Source organism: Canis lupus, chromosome 21 (assembly GCF_048164855.1).
Source record: "Canis lupus baileyi chromosome 21, mCanLup2.hap1, whole genome shotgun sequence".
Classification (NCBI taxonomy): Eukaryota; Metazoa; Chordata; class Mammalia; order Carnivora; family Canidae; genus Canis; species Canis lupus.
In genome coordinates, this window is record NC_132858.1 from 23,807,828 (window position 1) to 23,821,633 (window position 13,806).

The following is a 13,806-nucleotide window of genomic DNA, read 5'->3' on the forward strand; positions in this document are numbered from 1 at the left end:
AGCAACCTGGTCAAACCCAATATTTGCCAAACCCAATGCTCCAATTGCAGTTAAGGGCTCAGATAATTACAACCTTGTACCGGCCTCAGCTCCCCAATTTCTGACCCACTGAAGCTAGGAGAGAATAAACATTGCCTCTTCTCACCTACTAGCCTTAGATGTTCGTCACCTAGAAGTTGATAACTGACACATTGCTCTTAGATTGAGCCCTGAGAAAGGAGGTGGGTATGGCTTGGGGTATGGAAAGCCCCAAGAAAGCCTGACGAAGAGATCAAGTACCAGAAATTGTCTTCTGGCTTGGGGGACTATGCGAAGACACAGAGACGGTGAGGCAGGTTGGAAGACAAATGCACGTCATAACCTCCTGCATCGGGGTGAAAGACCTGGCGGTCCAAGTTCTCTCCAGTGGGTTGAGAAAGAGTAATGTTCTTGTTTGGGTGAAGAGGAGGTGAATGTCCCAACCCTGGGCTCTCAGCCCTCATGAAGAACAGAAAAGACCGAGACGTTATCATGAAGGCCTTGCAGGAGGAAGGGGAGGTCACCGAGGGTCTGACTGGATCGCTGCTAGAGAGGACTCTCCTTGGGGCAGTGAGGCCGAGTGACCCAGACCAGGGTCAAAAGGGAGTCACTCCCACATCTCAGGAGTACCAGGGCCAGCCAGGGCTGAGGAGGAGCCGTGCCAGCAGGGAGGACTGCTGAGCCCCAGGGAAGCAGCGAGAATGCAGCACAAGTTTCAGTGGTTATAACCATAGCACCTGAGCTCAATGTCAGCAGAAGGGCCAGGAGTGGGAAAGACCTACCACACGCACCCAAGCAACCACCTTGGGAGTCTTATTGTGTCCTAGGGTTTGACGTGCTCAAAGTCACCCAGCCTCACAGCATCATCTTGGAGGGCAGGGGACTGGCCAGGAGAGCAGGAAAGAAAGGCAAGAAAGGCTAGAAGAGTGCCCTCCAGCCCCCAAAAGTGAATGTTACTGAAAAGGTGGCTTTGGGGACTGGATTGAATTCACTTTTTTCCCTCCACTATGCAGTGGGAGTCGTGCGAGGCTTGAAAGGAAAATCCCATCAGTTAGAGAAAACAGTGAAGCTTCAATTTCTTGGCTTATCTCAAGCTGGTGTGAGTAAACAGGTGATTCTAATTCAGATGCTACAAAAGTATGTCCTAAAGATTTATGACATAGGTTCTGGGATGCCTGGGGGGCTCAGGGGTTGAGCATCTGCCTTGGGCTCAGGGTGTAATCCCGGGGTCCTGGGATGGAGTCCTGCATTGGGCTCCCCACAGGGAGCCTGCTTCTGCCTCTGCCTGTGTCTCTGCCTCTCTCTCTCTGTCTGTCATGACTAAATAAATAAAATCTTAAAAAAAAAAAAAAGAAAGAAAGAAAAAGAAAAGGTGGCATCAACTTTGCCCTATGCATTGCTTGCAAATGAGAACTTGAGGATCCGTTTTAAAGGGCTGTCACCAAGCCATTGCCCTGACACACGTAGCTCAGAGAAGCGGCATGCAGGAATCAGTCACGGCACGTTTGTTCCGTAGGTCAGAAGCCAACCCCTGTTTTATTAAAATATGTATGGGGGATGGAGAAAGAAAAGGACCCCACTTTACTGTGGCCAGAGACACCAAAAGCCAAGGCCACATTCAAGCTCTGCTGTCTTGCTCTGTCCCACAGGCGGCTCCCGGGAACTTGGTCTGGCCAGAGTCTTGGAAGAGACCTCATGAATCGCTCTTCTTGGCCAACCCTCTCGGCCAGAGCTGGCCATGACGTTCACACCAGTGAAGGGCAGGTGGGCCAGGCCACTGGGCCAGTGGATCGGGGCCTCTGCTATCTGCATGGTCTCCTTCAAGGAGACTCCGTTCTCGCATGCAGCCCTGGAGTCTTCCAAATGGTCCCCGCTGCCAGGGAGGCAGGGCCCTACCGGAAAGTGAGCTCTACGCACTCTCCACTGAGTTTCGATCCTGAAGTCCGAAGCCCCAGCCCAGTCCAAGTCACAGGAGGACCCGAACTTCAGGTTCACCCCGCCTCATGTGACACCTGTACCCATGGACGCGCAAGAAGCCTCTCCAGGGGCCCGAGGTCACTTCATGTTTCTCTCGATCCAGTCTTTAAAAGGCAGGACCTTGCTGAAGGCCGTGTACAGGCTGTGGCTGCATGCTTTGTCGTAGCTCCAGCTGACCAGCCCCACCAGGTGCCAGCGTGGCTCGGGGGACGCCCGTCCCGGAAAGGCCATCGCGGCGATGCCTCCAGTCTGGGCCATGCAGATATCCGAAGGGGCAGCAGGGTCCCGGCTGGCACAGAACATGTTGTCCGTGACGCTCACGGGGATGCCGTGCTCTTCGTGCTGCTCCTCGCACAGCAGCGAGTCCACCACCCTGACCACCCCTGAGCGCAGCGTGTCGTTTTTGAAGCCGGGGCTTCTCGCATCTGCCAGAACATTCCAGCCGGCCACGGTGATGCGGGCCTCCTGGAAGGAGGTGCTCAGGTCCCGCGGGGCCGCCAGGCAGATGGGCTGGACGCGGGTGCTGACGCGAGCCTTGTCCAGCAGCTTCAGGATGGCAAGGTCCGTGTCCAGCAGGATGGGGTCGTAGTTGGGGTGCAGGATGACGGCCGAAATCTGCAAACGCAAGGAAGGGACAGCGTGGTGAGCCGCCGACCGCACAGCGAGCGAGACCCCCAGGGCCTGGGGCACGTGAGCGGGAGACAGCTGCGATTACCTGGGGATACTTGCCTCCTTCGGGGACCAGAGCCGCTTCGTTTCGGGGGCTTGGGAAGTGCAATGCCCACCGCTGCCTGGCAGGCGGACTAACTAAGTGGGGTGCAGAGAACAGTGGCACATGCCCCACCCGCAGTGGGGAAGGTAGAGCTTAGCAGGTGCTCCAGCGGACCGCCACCGGGCCAAGAGGCGGGCCGGCATCCTAACCCCGTCAGACAACAGCCTCCAGATCTCCATCTCAACCTGATTCTTAAACGTTGGCTAACGACTGCTTAGAAAAATGCATGTGATTGGGGCAGCCCCGGTGGTGCAGCGGTTTAGCGCCGCCTTTGGCCCCGGTTGTGATCCTGGAGACCCGGGATCGAGTCCCACGTCGGGCTCCCTGCATGGAGCCTGCTTCTCCCTCTGCCTGTGTCTCTGCCTCTCTCTCTTGCTCTGTGTCTCTCATGAATAAATAAAATCTTTTAAAAAATTCTTTTTTAAATTTTTAAAAGATTTTATGAACATGTGAGCACTACGCAAACCCAAACCCTACGGGCCCCCGGGTGCACCCTCTGTGGCCCACCATACACGTTTCACTCATCAGTAAGCCAGCAAGACAGAGCCACACCCCGGATGGTCCACAGGACTTCTCCACGGTCTTTGCCACTTGTCCCAGTCCTCACTGATCCTTCTCTTTGATGGGGGCCTCTAGAAGCTTACATCTATGACACATCCTAACATTGTTACGTCCGCGTTCTAGGTCTTCAACTATGTTTGGGCACACTTTCTCAGTGCCCCTCTCGTGTCAAAGCAATCACGATATACTAGGCTGTCTCTTTGACCAGCCTGGGCACTCTCCAGGGCCAAAGCCATAGCTTCCCCAGTTCTATATCTATTCCCTGTGAATGGCATACCGGGGGTGCTCAACAATGAATGGATAGATGAACAGATGGACAGATAGAGAGGTAGGTGGGTAGGTGGATGGAAGAGAGGGACGGAGAGGGATAGGCAGAGAGAGAAGAATATTATGAATTGATCAGGAGTATCTTGGATAAAACCTTTCTACGTCTCAGAGCCGACCTCGTACCATGCCCTCCACATACTAGGTCACTAATGTTTGATGACCTCCATGATAGATGATATTTGTTACAACATTATTTTGAAAACAAAAGGAAAAAAGACTCCATCGTCTTTCTAGATGCCCATTCCAAGTAACTGTCTGCATGAAATACTGGGCACCCACTCCCTGCCAGGCTCCGGGAAGGGGTGCTAAGGTGTCCAGGTGTCAGGGCTGACACAGCTATGCCCTCCTGGTGCTGGGAGTCTGCTGAGCCAAGAGCGAGTCTCCAGCTTACTGCCCTCTCTCACCCGCAAGCTCTGGACGGTCTTCTCATCTCGGTCATCATCGCGGTAGAACTTCCCCAGGACCACTTTGAGGTCTGCTGTCTTGATCATGGTGACCTTCTCCAGGTCAGTTACACAGTGGGCAGCCGCCACCACGGTGCGCTCGTTCACCAGGGCGCCGCTGCAGACCAGGAGCCATGTGTCCTTGTGCACGCTGCCACCATGCGCCCCGCTGGCCCTCCGGTAGATGGCCGCCTGCCACGGCCAGCGCAGCCCCTGGCTCTTTGGAGTAGTGACGTTCTCTGTTTTCCCGCAGACTGTGGAGAAAGCATCAGCTCAGTAAGATAAACTCAGAGTTTCCCATCCAAAGGGGGGATGTGTTGCTCAACCAAAAGAACACACTTCTGGAAAGGGGGACCTCATGGTGTGATGACCACTAAGCATCTAAGCTGTTCTTCTCCCATGAAATAGTAATCAACCCTTTGACATGACTGGTTATAAAGTCTGGGGTTAAGATCGAAAGCTTGGGGTCCCAGGCACTTACTAGCACAAAGACTTTGGGCAAATTGCCAAATCCCTTAAAGCCTCAGTCTTCTTGCCTGAAAAATGAATACAGTAATGACACTTGTCTCATAGGGTTCTTGAGGAGACTGGATGATGAGGTATGTAAACAGTCAGATTCAAAATGTCATGACGATCATTATGAACTTGACCACAAAGAATTAAGCCATACTGTTCTCCTTTGACAAAGAGCGCAGGGAGGTTAGAGCTTACTACGTGCAAGATCCTTTTCCAGATACTTCCATATGCTACCTCAGTAAGCAGCACCATAATCTTATGGGTATTTAATACTTCATCACCTAATTAATAAAAATGACCTATTCAATACCATTGGATGATAAGCATGAAAACGGGTTGGGACAGGGTATCCAAGGTGACGTATGTAGAAGCCTTCGGGTATCGCTAACCCCTCCCTCACTTGGCACTTAACGACGGTCCTCTCCCTTTCCTCCAAGTAAACAGGATGGTATTATCCCTGAGGAAGTGTGCCCCCTCCAAAAAAACTCATCGAAGACCTGATGAGCTAGTCTCTCCCGAGTTAGAAGCCCAAGGAAGGAAGTTCCAACTGGGGCACATCAGACATCAACAAGCTAGAGAGTCAACTGGAGGACACTGGACAAGGACCCTTTCCCAAAAAGTCTTCAACACGGTTGATAGCTTTTCACGAGCAGCCAAGGAAGACGGAAGCCACCTAACCCCCCCCCCCTCCCAGGCCTGACTCCTGACTCACTAGGGACGCAGGACGGGGCACGTCCACTCCACTTTCCGGTCCTCAGGCACGTCCTGCGGCTGCTGCCCAGGCGGCGGTAGAAAGGCGAGATGCACTCGTACTGGAGCTGGGTGTGCAGGTGTTGGAACCCGGGGGGCAGGTCTCCAAAGGGAAGGGCCGGCTTCTTGGTGGGGGCGTCCTGCAGCTTCTGCTTGTTGAAGGGGGCCGAGTAGAGCTGGTGTAACGGTGTCTCCCTGCATGGGGCCCCGGGCCCAGAGAGAGTGGGGCGAGACACAGTCATCATGGCCTCCGTAGTACACGTGCCAACCCACACCGGGCGTTTGGTCACAGCAGAAAAAATTATGGCTATCCCATTCTCTGTGTGTCTCTCTCCCTGCTGCCCCCCTCCCCTGCACCCTCCGCCCACACGCACTTCCCCTCTACCAAGAGCAAATTCTCTTGCACACCCCAACCTTCACTCCGTTCCTCCATTTCCATTTCTGGCAGGCCTCCAGCTGCCTAGGATTTTTAACCAGAGGATAATATCTGGCATAATAGCTGCTATCCAAGGGTACGCTCTACATGCACACAGAGAAAAATTAACTGTAAAATTAAACAAGAAAGGAAGTTCACTTGAACCAAGGCGTCTTTCTTTTTTTTCCTCCAAACATTATCATAATGGGGCAATATTAGGAATTGACTTGAACTAAACTGTGTTGATACAGTAGCTTGATTTAGCAATCAGCGTATATAATTAGTACACCTCAGAGAATAGAACTTTCTCGGGGCACAGTGATTGGCAGAAATAGAGAGCATTGTGTGTAAATGTGAAAAAGCTTTTTAAATGAGTACTTGAAGCTGAAGCCCCCTCCCCACCCCGGAGACCACTCAGGGATTCTTGGGGGGAGATGTACACACATTGGACAGCCCGCGCTCGTCTTACATCAGCGCGTAACGGCCACTAACTGAGAAGTTAGAATTCCTTTAGGAAACAATGTGTTCATCTCTGTTTAATGAACAGGGAAAGGAAGCCCAGAGGGGGAGGTGGGAGTACAGAAGCACATACAGGAAGCCAAGGCAGTACCCATGGCGGCACTTAGCAATTATGATTCCCAACCTGTGTCTCTACTGTGCCATCGGATGTCATCTTAAGAAACCTATTTCATGTGTCTGTACAGTGCTTCACTCAGAGCAAATATTCCATCCACAGTGATTTCATTCAGTGAGTCTTTAGCTCATGTTTAGAACAAGGAGCTGTTCAAGGAGCTTCCGAGCTGGCAACCCAGCTCATCTTTTGGTCCATCTGTTGGAAAGACTACACTGCTTTTGGGGTTCTTGGGTGACTGGGCTGCTAGAGCTAGGTAAATCCATACTCCAGCAGCCTATCTTCCAGAAAGATCCCTAAAATCAAGTTTTAGGCTCTCCTTTTCATCTGCATGAGCCACCTGGCACCTCACCACCTGACCTCCCATTATTGCTTTAAAAATACAAAGCCGCCATGGCCTTTTTAAAATAGTTCAGGGGCTCCTCTAGCACATGTTTCCTTAGAAAGAACAGGTTTATCCCACTGAGGGGAGAGTCCAGCTCCAGATAAATCATAAAGTCAGGAAAAGATGGGATTTATATTTTACTGCCACTGCTCCCAAGGAACGGGACAGACAGAGATAGAAGGAAATATCCAGAGGAAAGGTGAGAGATTGATGAATATCCAGCTTTATGAGTATTTCTGGTCATTTGGCTGGGGTCAGTTCAACTTGACTGGGGTCAGTTCTAGTCACTGGGATTCACTGTCACCATTCCTGAAAGCAGTAGCTGCAACCAACAGCTGTTCCCTTATGCAAGTGTTCTGCTAAAGCCTTTACATAGGGCTTGGCTGCAGCTTAGGGCATAAGGGAGCAGACCCTAAAGACCCCGAAGACTATGAAGACCTTGGATTGGCATCCCGGATCCACATTTTGCAACGTAGCCTGGGGGTGCATTAATTCATTTATCTGAGGCTCAGTTTACTTATCTGTAATAAAATTGCTAATAAAACCTATAAGAAAATGGCAATAATAGTACTACCCAGCTCAGAGGTTGTAGGAAAGACTAAATGAGCTACCACATGGAAAGCACTCAGAAGAGTAACTGGCAAGGAGCACGAACACTCAACAAATGCTAGCTCCTTGCGCTGCACCTAACACACACAGCAATCCCCAGAGACAGGCTTTATTATGATTGTCCTTATTTTTCAAAAGAAGAGACTTAAAGGCTTAGCAAATTCAGGAACTTGCCCAAGAATACAAAATACAGCACTAAAGAGAGACCGACCCAGCTCGAGCCATTCTTTGTCAATCCCATTCATTCATTTCATGCAATGTTTGGAGTGGTCACGTTTTTGTGGGGTGCCTCCCCTGCAGCAAGCATCGTCCTTGGCACCAGAATGTGAATGTGAACAAAACAGATAATGTTCTTGCACCTGTAACCTTTATAACTTATTTCTGTGGGGTTAGGTGGAGATAGAAATCGAACAAATGAAAAAAATGTACGTAAGACAACAGGTAGGGCTGGGAGCTAAGCTGAAATCTGAGGCACAGCAGGTGCTGGAGAGCAAAGAAGTCAGCTCTGAGGTCAGGATGGAGGGGGGTCACTATTCTTTTTATTGATTGCTTCCTTGACGTTGGTGGCTTTGTTTTTATATAAAGTGTAAAAGAAGAAAATATTAAACAGTACTATAACTTGGGGGGGTGGTTCTTATTTTCAGAAGGATAATCAGGGGAGGTTAAAACTGAGCAGGGAGCTGATGGAAGCGAAGCTATAAACCTCACGGATGTCCAGTGGAGGCAGGGTGCAGACAGAAGGACAGAGGCTCTCAGGCAGTGCTGCGTGGAGGGGTAGGGAAGAGCCAGGTGGCCCGTGTGGCCAGAGTGGAGGGTGAGGAGAACAGTAGGAGATGAGGTGAGAACAGTTTTCCTACAAAATGAGGAGAGAAGGAGGAGAAATGGGCCGATTCTCGCCAACCGGTGGTCCCCACCTCTGTCTTCCCAGGAGGAAGGCTGGGCAGGTATATCTGAGGGCTCACATCCCTCATCAGAGCTGGCCATTTATCCCTAATTCCTGGGTGCCAGTAGCCTGCCTCCTCTGGTTGATTGCCACCAAGAAAATCTTCCGGAGCCATAGCTGGTTGCATGTGGCAGGAAAACCTTCCGCCTAGAAGCTGCCCTAGTCAACACACGGCAACTTCAAGAAGACTCAAGTATTAAAAGCCAGCTCCTCAGAGATCATCTTCAAGTCTTGCTTCCTACCAACCACCTACTTTCCCACGATCCAGTGAACCGAGTACATGTTCCAGCAGCTGCTACCTCTTGGCCAGAGGCAGCTGGCTAATCAGCCTCCCTCTAACAGGCCCTATTCTTTCATGAGCAGTCAGCACTGAGTGTCCCTAAGAAACCCCAGACTGTCCTTGGCCACACACAAGTGAGGAAAAGGGGCGGGAGGGGAAACATGCATTTGCCTTTAAAGCAGAGCTCAGGTGTTTGGACCTCACCTTGATTGAACCTGCATGGGAAGGACTCTGCGTCTCACCAGGTCTGAGACCTTTGGTTCTCGGCAGGCTAGAATGAAGGAGACAAGAGGGCATCATCTTTTCCCATATTAACTGCTCACGTTCATTCAGTTCAGAGTCATCCCTGACCTCCCTCCCTGGACACTTCCGAGGTCTCAGAGAAGAGATGTGTCAGGTGATACACTGGCAGTCATTAGATTAGGACGGTCTGTTCACACGAATAGCATCAGTGAACTTGACGGAACATGGAGTGAAAGTCAAAATGAAGGTTCTAAAATAAAGCCCAAGGCAGGGAACTACAGGGCTCTCATTTAAAACCAGATTGCAGTGTCAACCATGGGTAAGGGTTGGGGAGCTGATTCTTCTACGTCCTTTCTCTGAAATGGAGGCTCCTAATGATCATTTGAGGGCACCTCAAAGCCCAGGCTTAATTTTGCTGAAGCGTCTCTTTCTTCACTTTCCCAATCAAGCAGCCAACATTCATCTAATTAGCAAACTAGAGAACTTTGGTTGTTATTAATTTGTAAGAGAAGAATTGACAAAAATCTCCAAGGACATATGTAACACCGTTTCCATACTTAATGAAATCAAGAATCAGAGTCTGTGCTGGTGGGGATGAAGGTCGCTTCTGGCTAAAGTCTAAAGTGATTTATTCCTTTCACAAACCATTCTCCCATTCTCTTTTATTTCTTTTCCCATGAGTTGGGTTGTTGACAAACACCCAGAAGGGAAAGTGGAGGATTAAAGCAATTATCTGGATAATCTAGGCCAAGGACATACTTTTCTTCCTAGGAAACAGCCAGATAATTGTGACCTGCCCCTAAAATACAGGGGCTATTGACCTGGTTCAGTAAGAAACCAGGCATCCCCACTGCCAGGGGTAAGTTTCAAGCTGCTCTATACAATGTTCCATGTTTTCTGGTCCCAAACCAAGCTTTTCAATCTACCTCCCAGATTCCCAGTTGGCCCCACTTTGAGTTTACCATGGTCCTTTCACTTCTGCAGACACCTCCTTGTTTTCCTTTGTCTTATAACTGGAATATCGTCCCAACTGCTCTGCACCTCTGCCAACCCTTCCCAGTCTCCTCGACTGGCTCGCCTCCTACCTGCTGCATACAACTGTCCCTTTTCCAAGGAATATTGATCATTTCTTTCTCTGAACATACACTGCTCATCCATTTCCTCTAACTCTGCCTTGAATGCTGGAGGTCTTGCCATCTTGTCAAGATGTTTTTCATTATGTTAACATCTCCGACCTCCCTCCATACAGGCTGGCAGGGACAGTGTGTCTATTTTGTTCTTTTATTTCCTACACCAACCTCGTATTTCATAGAGAGTAGATAAATGTAGCTATCTCAAAGCCCAACGATTGCCTCAATTTTGTTGTCGTCTTTCCTAAAGTGCTCTGATAACTTTAGAACTCCTCTTGATCACAGCGAGAAGCTGTGATTAGGAATAAGCAGGTGCTCTGGAGGTCCAAAAAAAGAAGCATATGTTTTCAGGAACGGCTTCAACCTAGGAGTTACAGATGGTTCCAGTGAGAACTGAAAGGGGAAAGGCATTGCTTTCAGGGGCTCTCAAACATGTCTAGAAGCTACCAAAAGGTCCAGCAACTCCGTCTCTTTCTGTGGACTTCACAAATACTTGTAAGCTACCTTTTATGCAAATAGGCTGTTTCCCCGACCACTCTCCATTCTGCTGGCAAGTTCTCTTCTCATTGCCACTAAGAACGTATGAGTTATTACAAAAGAAGGTCACAATGGTGCCAATTTTCGCATGGCGCCCATTGATAAGCCCAGGGCCTCCGGTTATCTTCTTGTACCCATTGACTGGGCCCCCAGGGTCTGAGCAGTTACTTTCTTCAAGGACTGAAAGAAAAAAGAAAAGGAAGAGAAAAAGAGCTATTAAAAGTGTGAAGCATTCCATTTTAGAACCGGATCTTTTCATGTTTCACTGAACTAAAAATGTAGTGATGTGGAGCCTGCTAACGATGGTACCCAGAGGAATCACCAGGAGAAAACTCATAATAGAAAATGCATGTGTTAGACATGCCTTCCCCTTGTTTTAACGATCTATTCTTAAATTGAGAAGTATTTCATTCCATATTCCATATTCCATAAATAAATTTGACACCACAACTGGCTCTCTTGTGATCTCGTTCATTTCTTTCTCAAGCTGTGGGAGCTGGGCAGGCCTGGACAACGTAAACATTGCACCTCGATTTTATGATCAGTACACAGGGATGATTGCTTGCCAGTGTCGTTGTATTATCTCCGCATTCCCTAAAGCGTGGGCAATTAAACAAGACTCTTCAGTTTCCTATTTGTGTTGTACCCAGAAAGTAGAACTTATTAGAAACAAGGCTGCACATATGAAATGAATTTAGATTTTATATTTCATCTTCAAGGACACAAGTGTGTTGAAAGGTAGAGTTCAAAAATACTAGAAGAGGATATAAATTTAGAGGTACAACAAAGTTCCCCTGATCTCCAATATATGCTTTCCATCTAAACATTTAACAATATCCATTACAAAGGCATTTCTTTCTGGGGCAGCTGGGTGGCTCTGTCAGTTAAGTGTCTGCCTTCAGCTCACATCATGATCCCAGGGTCCTGGGATCGAGCCCTACATCAGGTTCCCTGCTTGGTGGGAAGCCTGCTTCTCCCTGTCTTGCTACAGTTCCTCCTGCTTGTGCACACTTGCTTGTCTCTCTCTCTCTCTGTGTCAAATAAATAACATTTATTTTAAAAAAGCATTTCTTTTTAAATTATCTTTAAAAAAGATTATTTATTTATTTATGTATGTATTTATTTATTTATTTGACAGAGAGAAAGAGAGAGAGAATGAGAGAACAAACAGGGGGAGCAGCAGGCAGAGGGAGAGGGAGAAGCAGGCTCCCCAGTGAGCAGGGAGCCTCATGTGGGGCTCAATCCTAGGAGACTTGGATCATGACCTGAGCAGATGTTTAACTACTAAGCCACCCAGCCACCCCACATTTAAAAAAAAGAAAAAGATATACTTATTTTAGAGAAAGAGAACATGCATGCGAGAGGAGAGAGGGGCAGAGGGAGAGAGAGTATCTCAAGCAGACTCCGTGCTCAGCACAGAGTCCAACATGGGTCTTGACCTCATGACCCTGAAATCATGACCTGTGGCAAAACCAAGAGTTGGTGGCTTAACTAAGCCAGTCAGATACCCCGGGACTACCTTCTTATAGTTAGAGATTCACTAAATGCTAAACATATGGCCCAGAAACAACCAGCAGGAGCCCACGGGCTGCAATCATCTCAAAAACACGGTGTGTCATGCCTGCGAGTTTGAGAAAATGGAATTCACTGCCAACACAAAAATCAGGAGACAGCACACAAAAATCCATATTACTGGCTTCTGACAAAATTCAGACCTGGAAATCCTGGGCCTGTATTACCACATGGCAACAATCCACTAGCATAGAGAAGAAGCTGTCTGCTTAGGTGGGGGCTGCATGCTTCCCTTGGCCACAGCCCCTGCCCGCTGCCTGGCCCTAGCAGGGCTAGACTCTGTGGTCAGTTTTCCTGTCAAAGAGCTAGGCTTTGTGCAAAGAGCTATGCTTTTTTGCAATGCAACCCCCTTCCTCCTTCATTTTGAGTTTTCCTTGCTAGAGCTCATGGCCAAGAGAAATTCTGGGGATACTTAAGGCCAGTCCTGGAATACTGAAAGAATATGAACTATACTCCAGCCACATCAGCCTCAGAAGAAAAGAGGCTTCTACTGTGAGCCTGAGAGGTAGGTTTTCCTCCTTTGGGAAATAAGGACTTCCGTGGTCCACCAGGCTCCTGCCCCATGATTTCCTAAGTTCAGGATTCTCCTGGATCATATTCCTAACTACATTTAACATGGGTTTAACCAGCAGGAATGCTGGAGAGTTCTTGAGCCTTTGGAGAGAACAATGTCTTGGGACAATTCAAGTTATTGGTCTTTCTCCCTGAAGAGGTTTTAAAAGGAAACTTAAAGAGAAACTAAGTCAGGATATTCAAACAAGTCTGCCCAAGGCTGAGGAATTCTGCTATATTTTTAGAATTTTCAGATGCCTACTCCTTTATAATGTGACATGCCTGAAATCAGGTCACATGTGTATGTTTCATGTAGTACGTCTCCCAACTCTCAGAGAAGCTGTAATAAAATCAACGCTGCAGCTCAAACTTGATGAGATCTTAGAATGGAACTATTATTTGATTTTAAGTTATTGCTCACAGACGGTCACCAGAATAGAGCTTTCTAGTGCCGGATGATGCTTTCAAGTAAGGGTTCAATGGAACATAAGTATATGACTGGGGATGCCTGGCTGGCTCACTCGGTAGAGCATGCATGCAGGGTTGTAAATTCGAGCCCCACACTAAGTTAGAGATTACTTAAAAACAAAATCTTAAAAAAAAAAAAAAAACCCCACAGAACTATGTGGCTAAAATTCAAGGGAAATATAGGCGATAGAAACAGATTTAGGAAGGATTTGGATGCTGTCGTTGTCAGACACTACTTGAAAATAAACATGCTGAGTATGCTCAAGGAAATAAAACAGAAAATTGAGAGCCACAGAAGACTGGAAACCTAAGAAACTAAGCAAAGGAGAAATCTAGAACCGAAAAGTGACAATGACAAAAACACGCAAAGCTCAGTGGGTGAGTTTAATAGCAAATCAGATACAGCTAATGTGAATTAATAAACTGAAAGATAACTTCTAAGAGAGAATTCAGCTCAAGAGTCAAAAAAACAAGTGGAAAACATACAGGAAAATGTAAGGAAACAGTGAGAAGGTTAATAAAGACATGTACCTGACATCGAAGGAGAAAATAGAGTAAAACCAGCATATAGAGATAAAGGCTGAGAAAGTCGCCCAAACTGATAAGAGATATCAACCTAGAGATTGACAAAGTCCTAAGACAGATAAATATGAAGAAAACCACAAACAGACCTATTA

At 48.1% G+C, this 13,806-nt stretch overlaps 1 protein-coding gene across 2 annotated transcripts in view; it reads right to left on the reverse strand.

Moving 5' to 3' along the window:
- Nucleotides 1–1,522: 1,522 nt before the first annotated feature.
- PAMR1 (peptidase domain containing associated with muscle regeneration 1) overlaps nt 1,523–13,806 on the reverse strand; it is a 72,684-nt gene continuing 60,400 nt past the window's right edge. For both annotated transcript variants that reach the window (XM_072791126.1, XM_072791127.1), the window contains exons 7-11: nt 10,505–10,717; nt 8,832–8,898; nt 5,327–5,559; nt 4,060–4,352; nt 1,523–2,610 (exon numbers count right to left, since the gene is read on the reverse strand). In XM_072791126.1, the coding sequence (XP_072647227.1) occupies nt 2,074–2,610; nt 4,060–4,352; nt 5,327–5,559; nt 8,832–8,898; nt 10,505–10,717 (1,343 nt within the window). In that variant the 3' untranslated portion in view covers nt 1,523–2,073. The remainder of the gene's footprint in view (nt 2,611–4,059; nt 4,353–5,326; nt 5,560–8,831; nt 8,899–10,504; nt 10,718–13,806) is intronic.